This window comes from Cynara cardunculus, assembly GCF_001531365.2.
Source record: "Cynara cardunculus var. scolymus isolate 2C chromosome LG 10, CcrdV1, whole genome shotgun sequence".
In the NCBI taxonomy this organism is placed as follows: Eukaryota; Viridiplantae; Streptophyta; class Magnoliopsida; order Asterales; family Asteraceae; genus Cynara; species Cynara cardunculus.
In genome coordinates, this window is record NC_037537.1 from 1,892,534 (window position 1) to 1,902,209 (window position 9,676).

The following is a 9,676-nucleotide window of genomic DNA, read 5'->3' on the forward strand; positions in this document are numbered from 1 at the left end:
AACCATATCTATGTGTTCGGTAAGAGCTTAATCGCTCTGACAAGAGCTGAATCGACCAGCCACAAAACCATTGTCCTATCTACTCAGCCAATTAATTATATTTACTTTCCCCATCTACCCCTCTCCCTAACTAATAGCACTCACCATTAATCAAAGAACCCTAGTTGCTCCAGCTGCTTCTTCTGCCCCAGGACTGCTTCTACTCCATCGTTTTCTTCATCGATCTTCTGCTCCAGGACTTCTTCTGCTTCCACATCAAGGTATTTCTTTTTCTTCATCGATTTTCTGCTCCATCTGTATTTTGACTGTTTTGGATGAACTATCGATTTTCTGCTCCAACGATTTTGACTGCTTCTACTCCATTGATTTGACTGCTTCTACTCCATTGATTTGACTGCTTGTACTCCATTGTTCCCCACCGTCTCTCTCAGCTTTTTTCGATTTTGACTGCTTCTACCCAATTTTTATAAAAAAACCCATTTCCCCAATGTTAATGTATAGGAAGATGTTAATTTAATTTTATGAAAATTAACTTCTTTAATTCCCTTTTCAGGCTTTCATTCTTTATGGGTATTTTATGTTTCATTTTTTATTAGGTTCATGTTGATTTCTGGGTGATGTTTGTTTCCCATTAGAAAGGATTGGGGTAAAATGTCTTTTCTGACATTCAGACTGTTTATTCAGCACAACAAACAAACAACAACTTATTTGTTAACAGACAGACAACTATATCCATACAGGTCTTAACAGAAAACGAACCGAACAACCCCTTAGTATTGCATTAGTCTAAGGCCTTTTTTTTTAAAGACTCTTATTAGCCTCTTATGTATGATTCGTTAATATATGTAGGGTTATTAAGACTGTTTGATTTTCAATTTTTTAGAGACACTTATATCTTATTGTCATCTTATTTAGTAAAGGTAAATCAAACTCTTATTTGCCTCTTATTATTCTCCACATCTTTAACAACGATGTTTCTCAATTAACTTTAGTCATTCATTTCTCTCAATCGATCATTACCAAATCGATCCTCACATCTGATAACTGGTATATTTAATATGATTTAAATGTGTTAAAAACCGTTAATGACATATTCTCGTTTAAATGAATGCTAATTATATAATTTAAATATAAATTTTGTAATGATGATAATAAATATGTGAAATTATATAAATTTATCTATAAATTCGACTTTATAATTTTTAAATCAGTAAAATAGATAATTTAAACATTTATTAGTTTAAAAAACAAATAATTATTCTTTTGTTATTTCCCAGCAAAAGTGGTAGATATTTTCCGCTTCCGCCATGTGTGGTCTGTATTTATCCTTCAAACGTTTGATAAATAAATTTACACAATATAGCTTTCAACAGCTCCAAGTTAAGTTCTGATCTTCATACTGCAATTAACAAAAATGGAGTGTTGTTATAATCCCATAACAAACACACCATTCTCTTCTTTCAAGTCTCACAATCGTCAGGTAAAACCCCTGATTACTTCATTTATTTTCAACTCATGTCTGTTTACGACTGTTTTTTGGATAAATTTTGGTTTTCCTGCATATGAGATGTTCGTCAAGGTGTAGGTTACCCCTTTTTGTTACGTTTGGCTTCAGCCCTACCGAAGCAGACGAGCAAATGGTGCACCCTTTACGCACGAGACGTCATTTGTCGCTTATTTTATGGTTTCAAGGCGTAATTCTAGATATTGTGTCTGAACATCTTGACTCTTGAGTATTTTGATTTAGGAACTTGAATTCGTGTTATTGGAATTGGAATTGAAATTTGAATTGGCATTGGAATTGGAATTGGTGAATGGAGCGAAATTGTTCCAAAGATTGAACCAATCTGACTCTGTTTCCAAATCTCAAATGCCATGCTTAAAAAACACCACGTAGGTGGATTATGGATGATGTTTATTGATGCTTAAAAGTTTCTGGGGTTCTAGTATTTGGTGTTAATTAATAACAATTAGTGAAAGTTGCATCTTATTTAAGAGAGAGACATGTTGATTTTGAAGGTCATATATCACTTTTCATGTTCAAAGTTGATTGAATGTAGTTCTTGTTAGTTTTCAAACTCTGAAGAAAATCCAAAGCATTCTTGCTTGTTTTGTAAGTTGAATACAATTGTTTGACCTCAAAACTTAAACCAGGCCTTTGCTTTTGGAACAGAAGTATGCTCAAATTTTAACACTTCCCTTGGTTTCATTCTTGCTTTGTGATTTATGACCATCACTTACAAACTACCTTTGCTTCTCTATCGCCACTAGTGAGTCCTGATCCTACCCAAACCATGTCACTAAGATTTCGTATGTGGAGTTACACTTAAATAAATAAGAAAACTAGCAGTTTTTTTGTTAATCGTGCGTGTCCAGGCTAGCTTCATGTGGGGCCCGAAGTTAACACTCCAGAAAATCTCTGGTGGCCCTGACTCTGAGGAGACTCGAAGTAGCATTTAGATGTTTGATAACTGTTAGTGTTTGGGCCGGCTTGCGCTCACCCTAATCCCATGCGGGCCCAGAAGATAACTGCGAGTCAAACCTCCAGTGGCCCGGAGGGGACTTGAACCGGTGACAATGTGAGCAAACTCAAGGCCTGACTAGTTGAGCTTTAACTAGCATTTACATTTGTTAGTGTCATAACTATAGTGACTTATGTTATGCATCTAATACATCAAGCTATAGCCCAAAAATTGTTTTATGTCACAAAGCCATGACAAATGTTGAAAATACTGATTTGCAGAGCGTTTCATCTTCTCTTGGTACAAGATTTTCTAGGAGTAGGTTGTCATCTGGACTTTCTAATCCATTTCTTAAAGTAAATGACAGAGTTAAGTCCATTACTCATCATCATAATACATATGGTTTGAGTACCTACAAGAGGACCATATATGCAGAATCTAGAAATCAAGGCTGGGATTTTGGCAGATTTGTGAAGACATTGTACTTCTTTAATGGACCTCCGTCACCAATTAAGGTTCGACTCATCCTTCATTTGTTTTTTAATGGGAAAACCCTGTTCCTAGTAAGGGGCTGTTTACTAAACACTTACCGCCTCTTACTAAACAAGTATTGCCTCTTACCGGGTAAGAGACACTTCGTTAGAGATGTGATCTGTACCAACAATCTTATTCTCCATTTTGCAAACCGAGAACTTACCCCCTGTCAGGGTGGTGACTCTTACCCGGTTAGCACTTACCGGGTAAGAGACACTTATACTATACTATTTGGATGACCAAGTAACTTACCCGGTAAGGTAAGCGAGTGTGATGACTCTTACCCAGTTTGTACTAATAAAAGACCCCTAATATTCTTACATTTTTTGGTCTTTTTGTTTGTTTCATGGGCAGATCTTTGAAAGCCTAATAGCGAATCTTTCTGGTCCATCATCTAGTGAACCTGAAAAATCTATGGATTCTTCTGGAATAGTGTTAGTGGCTGGTGCCACCGGTGGTGTTGGTAGAAGAGTAGTTGATATCTTACGGAAGAAGGGGTTACCCGTTAGAGTATTGGTACATTGCTGATAATTCATATCGTGTTAGATATTGTTTCTTCTTTCGTTGTCATGAATCTATTTGAACTTATATCATGCATCTTGCAGGTCAGAAATGAAGAAAAAGCTAGAAAAATGCTAGGCCCAGATGTTGACTTGGTGAGTTGAAATAATATCCTAACTTTTTCACAAGATTTCAAAACTTTATTGCTCCCTCCATCCCAAAATAAATGTCTACAATTGAAAGATATGAAGTTTTAGAACTATGTAACTATTACACTTTTTAATCAACTAAGTGTCAATTTTACCCTTAATAATAGAGGAGTCATGAATTTTCTCCATCTCATAGTTAAGGGTAAAACTGGGTAGGCATTCACTTTTGAAAGTGGACACTTATTTTGAGACAAACTAAAAGAAGAAATGTGGACACTGGAGTAATATTTTTTTTTCATAAAATTCTTTCAGGTTATTGGAGATATTACCCAAGCAAGCACTCTACTTCCTGATTACTTCAAAGGGGTTAAGAAAGTGATTAATGCAGTTTCGGTTATCGTTGGTCCAAAAGAAGGAGATACTCCTGATCGGGCCAAATACAGCCAAGTAACTTCCAAAATTTGTTTTCTTTTATGGTATATATATCATATATTTGGGTTGATCATACACAGTAATGACACAAAAATATGATATTTTTCAGGGGATCAAATTCTTTGAACCAGAGGTGAAGTGCTCATTCTCAGCAATTTTTTGAGTTGGATTTCCATTTCTTTGTTTTGCAAAGTTATTTGATCTTATGTACATGTTGACCTGATATTGTCTGATTGATGCAAGCAGATTAAGGGGGCTTCACCTGAAATGGTGGAGTATATCGGAATGCAAAATCTGATAAAGGGACTAAAGGATAGTGTCGGACTTAAAAATGGAAAATTAGTGTTCGGATTTACAGGTACACACTTGAATGAAGTTCATATTCTCAACAACTTCCGTTCCATTTTTAGAGATGCATTTGAATATTTATATTATGAATTTTGCTATTCACCCAATCCCCAAATTAGTTGGAAATAAAACTATTTCAACATAGGCAAGTATCTAAATATATTTCGAATGACAAGATAGGTGGAATTATGTTAAATTGAATCAATATTTTGGAATGATAAACCGTAGGAACATACAAGTTTAGCCCTTTAAATTTTGCTAAAAAAGGAAACATTGCAGTTAATTTGGGGCATCTCAGAATGGAAAATGCTTGGGGCTGAGTGAGTGTTACATTTTGGTAGTAAGTTATGTGTCATTACTCATTAACATTATCATTAAGACCTGGTTTTCTCCCCGTCGGTCACCAATTCAAGTCCCCGTACAAGCCACTAAAGGTTTGTCTTGCTATTAACTTCTGGGCCCCATGGGATTAGTTACTAGTCAGATTGGACACCCAGAGTTATCCAAAATATCCATCACTTTCGTCCGACACTAAAATATGTGTATTACTTTTAGATCCTGCACTTGTTTTACCAACAAAATCAAAATGGATATCTAGTTTCGAAGCAAAGGAAGTAGCTTCCATAATTTGTTTCTTTAAATACCTACTTGAGGACGATATTTCTTTTTTACAGATGGTTCATCCAGAGACCTGCCTTGGGGTGCCTTAGATGATGTTGTGATGGGAGGAGTTAGTGAAAGTTCATTCCAAATAGTCCCGAACGGCAGTGAAAATGGTGGACCAACGGGTCTTTTTAAAGGTTTGTCAAAACAAAATTAATTTTCAACTGGAATTACAAATGATAGATCGCGCTCTACTCTTTGTGGTAGATGTCAGATTTGCATATATCTTACCTTCCCCGGACCCCACCTCCGGGTAGCAATATACTGGTTTGGTTAACCACAAATGCTAGATTGACTAATTAAGTTTCCAACCATCTAACATCGTCTTTCATTCTGTGAATATATGTGGAACCTCTAGATTTACTCTCTAAGAGAGCCCTTGAGGAGAGATGGGAGGTTCCAACATATATTGAGGTAAAATGGTCCAAGTCTAATCCAAGTGGGACCCTAACACGCCCCCTCCATCAAAGGCTAGACGGGCACTAATTCTCCCCGAGTGTTTAGAAGGGGATAGAAAAGTGACACAAATAGACGATTAGATTGCCCCAGAGTGAAGTCTCTAGAGTGGTAAAATTGGCTCGAATACCATGTGAGAATATGTGGAACCCCCATATTTTCTCTCCAAAAGACGGAGAATGGAGGCTTCAACATATATTGAGGAGAAATGGTCCAAGTCTAATCCATGTGGGACTCTAACACACCCTCCAACAGAAGCTTGACAGGCATAAATTGTCCCCAATTGTTGAGAAGGGGTTAGACAGGTGACGCAGCTAGCCGGGTAGATTGCCCCCCAGAGTGAAGTCTCTAGAGTGGTAAAATTGGCTCGAATACGATGTGAGGATATGTGGAACCCCCACATTTACTCTCCGAATGAGCCATTAAGGAATATGGAGGTTCCAACATATATTGAGGAGAAATGGTCCAAGTCTAGCCCCATAGTGAAGTCTCTAGAGGAGAAGGGAGTCTAACACGCTACAGGCAACTATCGGTTCTCATGAGAAGGAATGGTTTTTGGAAAAATGATAGAAAGGTAATTGCAAAGAATCTTCATACTTGGCCCTTCTTGTTCAAAACCGCTCATTCTCACGAGCATAGAGTTCTTTTTATTTTATTTTCTTCTTTTTGCAATAAAATAGAAATAAAAGTGGTTTGTTTGACCATGTCTAGTAAACCAAACAGACCCGGCCATCTGAGGTAGGGCCTTGGAGGGTAAGATGTACATAGACCTTACCTCTTTCCCACGAGACAGGCTTGACCAACGTTTAGTACTGTTATTGAAAACACTCTTTCTTCATATAATTACTTGTAGGTGTTGTTTCCACCACAAACAATGGGGGTTTTACCAGTATTAGGACGAAGGTGAGATGGGCCCCACATCACTTACTCGTCATTAAGCAATTATATCATGATTTCTCTTGACCAGAAGTTCTTTGTAGAATTTTGATGTTGCAGAAAATCTGTCTGCATATGATGGTTTGGAGTTGCGCCTTAATGGTGATGGCCGTCGTTATAAACTTATTATTCGCACTAGCCGTGATTGGGATACTGTAGGTTATACCATAGGTTTCGACACCGCAAAAGACCAATGGCAATCAGTAAGTGACACATTAAGTTCCTTTCGGTAACTATTTTAATTATTATTTGAAAATATATATATGATTTAACTTTCAGGTACGAGTGCCTTTTTCTTCTTTAAGACCGATATTTCGGGCGAAAACAGTAGCAAATGCCGTGCCCTTTGACCCAAGTCAAATCATATCATTACAGGCATATGCTTCCTAACTATTCTTCTGTAACTTTTCTCATTCTTTCTTTGGATTGCATCTTCTAAACATTAAAATTTTTGCAGCTAATGTTCAGCAAGTTTGAATACGATGGGAAACTTAATCCGACCTTTGTTGAAGGTCCCTTTCAGCTTCCTGTATCAAGCATACGTGCATATATAGCAGATCCCATAACTCCAAGGTTCAAACTATATTTTCAATATTCGGGTTTATAGGAGGCCAAAAATGTTGAAGTGTCCTACTAGACTGCTTTATAGGACTTAAGTCTATATGACCAAACACTTGTGTGTTGTATGTAAAACTGTTGCAATAAGGGACGCTTTTGGGCGTCTTAACAAGTTTTTTAGGACAACTTTGAAATAAATTGTCCCATTAAATTATGACACTATTTGAAAAAGCGTCTTATAAAAACAAGTGTCCTATAAAAAAAGTTTGTTCATAGGACACTTGTCTAAACTGTACTATAAAAAAAGCTAATAGGATATTTTGTTTCAAATATATTCTAAAGAATTGTTAAGATGCCCGAAGGCGTCATATAAACTTATTGTAGCACTTTTTTCATAGGTAAAGCAGTCTATTACGACACAGACGATTTAGCGTCCTATAAACCTGATTTTGTTGTAGTGCTTTCTATTAGTTTTTATGAATGGTTAGTTATGGGATGACCTTTCTTGTGATAATTTCGTGTTCATCACCTCTATGATTGCACAGATTCGTGCACGTGGGATCTGCCGGGGTTACAAGACCTGAAAGACCTGGACTTGATCTAAGTAAACAACCACCTGCTGTTAGATTGAACAAAGAACTGGGATCTATTCTAACATTCAAGTTGAAGGTTTCTATAAACATTTTCTTTTGCATGAAATTTGTGGGGAACATTATGGAATGTGTTATTTTTGGCTTGCATAAACTGTGGTTAACATGGGTAAATTGGTCTTTTGACAGGGCGAAGATTTGATAAGGGAAAGTGGGATTCCGTATGCGATAGTTAGGCCTTGTGCACTAACTGAAGAACCTGCAGGAGCAGATCTCATCTTCGATCAAGGAGACAACATCACGGTAAGTCGGCCTTAGTATTTCCTGTATGCCAACCTTAGCTTTAGAGCAACTCAAAACAGATTCTCTATAATTTCTGTAAAATAGAGTAGCGAAAGTCAAAATCTCTAAAAAAATTACAAACTCAAGCAAATTCTCGATGTTGGAGATTTCAACATTAGTTGTATCATTAAAATACTCTATAAATTTATGATCCCAATAAACTTTTAAATTTTTTATATATAATAATAATCATTCAGCCTTATTGGTGGAAACAATAAAAAAAGCAGTTACTTTCTTAAACATTTAAATTTAGCGAGTTCTCCAAATTTGGATATTTTTATATTCTCTCTCCTATTTTCTCCATTTTAGAAAATCTGTTGGAGCAAAAAACGTAGCCTAAAATCTTCATTTTAAGAATCTGTCAACAACTTGCTTTTACTGTTTGCCAGACAGAGTTCCAGAGGTCTTCAGGTAAACAGACTCTCTACCCCTTGGGGTATAGGTATTGTCTGTATAAAATATGGAATATACTGGGTTTGTTTGGTTATGGTAGTGAGTTTGGTGACGGGTTATTTTTGTTAGTTCTCTATGAATCTTAGTAGATGCGGCTTACGCAGGGGAAGATATCGAGAGAAGAAGTTGCTAAAATTTGTGTTGCTGCTCTCGAAAGCCCGAATGCATGTGACAAGACCTTTGAGGTTTTATTCTTATTACCTTCAATTCTCTTGCCTAGCTGACTTTTACAGTTGAACATTTCATTTTTGAAATTCAATATTCATTTAATTTTTGCTATATTTTGACGATTGAAAACATTTTTTACCGCAAGTTCCTTAAACAATTGAGCATAGTATCCTCATAGATCTTCATAAATCCATGTCATTTTCCGATTCAAAACGTTTACCTTAGACCAAAAGTCAAAATGCATCATAGTTTTGATAACCGTGGGTAGCTGGTCTAGTTTGCATGCATCTTTGGGCCCTCAAGTTAACGGCCAGACAATGGCTTGAGGGGACTTGAACTGGTGACCTCTGGGGAGTAAATCCAATGTGTTACTGGTTGAGTTATCTCCAAAGGATTAAAATGTAGGGAAAATCACCAAATTAGCCGGTTTTGCCTAATAATTTCACCAAACAGACGTTTTTTAAACATTACCAGTAAATCGGCAAATTGGTAGGGCAAATCTTTGCAAAGCATGCCCATAAAGCAAATCTCCCGTTTTTCGGCTGAGATATGGCCCCATCATCCGACAAAAAGTGTCCTAAAAAGTAAATCCGCAAATTTGTGGATTAACAAGCTATTTCGTGATAATTTGTAAAAAAATGCGCTATTTGGTGAATTTTTCAGCTAAAAATGGCTACGTGATTTTCCCTCGGTTCTTACTCGCTATGCGTCCAAGAACAGCTGTATCAACATATTTTTCTTTAATCGGCTGCAGGTGAAGTGTGTGGTTCCGTTTAGCGAACAATACACAATAGATCCCGAAAACCCGCCACCTGAAAAAGACTACGATGAATACTTCAAATCGTTAAAAGATGGCATTACAGGAAAAGAAATCTTGGAAAAAACACCTGTTTCTGTCTAAACAAACACAACTGTAAGTAATCCTTCATACGTATATTTGTGAAACGGGTATGTTTCATTTGTTATAATTGTTCGTTCTTGTGTATCAGTTGGCGATTCATGCCAGTATTCCGAACTCTTCGTGTGAAGCAGATCGGAAGATAGATCATATCGTACGTAAAATTCATATACATCCCTATTGGGC

The 9,676-nt window shown here is 36.7% G+C and overlaps 1 protein-coding gene across 2 annotated transcripts; it reads left to right on the forward strand.

The window, feature by feature from the left end:
- Window positions 1-1,369: 1,369 nt before the first annotated feature.
- On the forward strand, window positions 1,370-9,676 carry LOC112519352. Of its 2 annotated transcripts, XM_025127415.1 has the most exons (17): window positions 1,370-1,480; window positions 2,744-2,977; window positions 3,351-3,512; window positions 3,602-3,652; window positions 3,959-4,093; window positions 4,188-4,211; window positions 4,325-4,436; window positions 5,101-5,226; window positions 6,399-6,448; window positions 6,526-6,684; window positions 6,761-6,856; window positions 6,939-7,054; window positions 7,585-7,708; window positions 7,819-7,932; window positions 8,529-8,609; window positions 9,347-9,505; window positions 9,582-9,676. In XM_025127415.1, exons 1-16 carry the CDS (start codon window positions 1,415-1,417, stop codon window positions 9,491-9,493), a joined length of 1,797 nt encoding a protein of 598 aa, XP_024983183.1. In that variant the 5' UTR covers window positions 1,370-1,414; the 3' UTR covers window positions 9,494-9,505; window positions 9,582-9,676. The 2 variants fall into 2 exon arrangements, with proteins under 2 accessions (XP_024983183.1, XP_024983182.1); XM_025127414.1 differs by having other exon boundaries at window positions 9,347-9,676.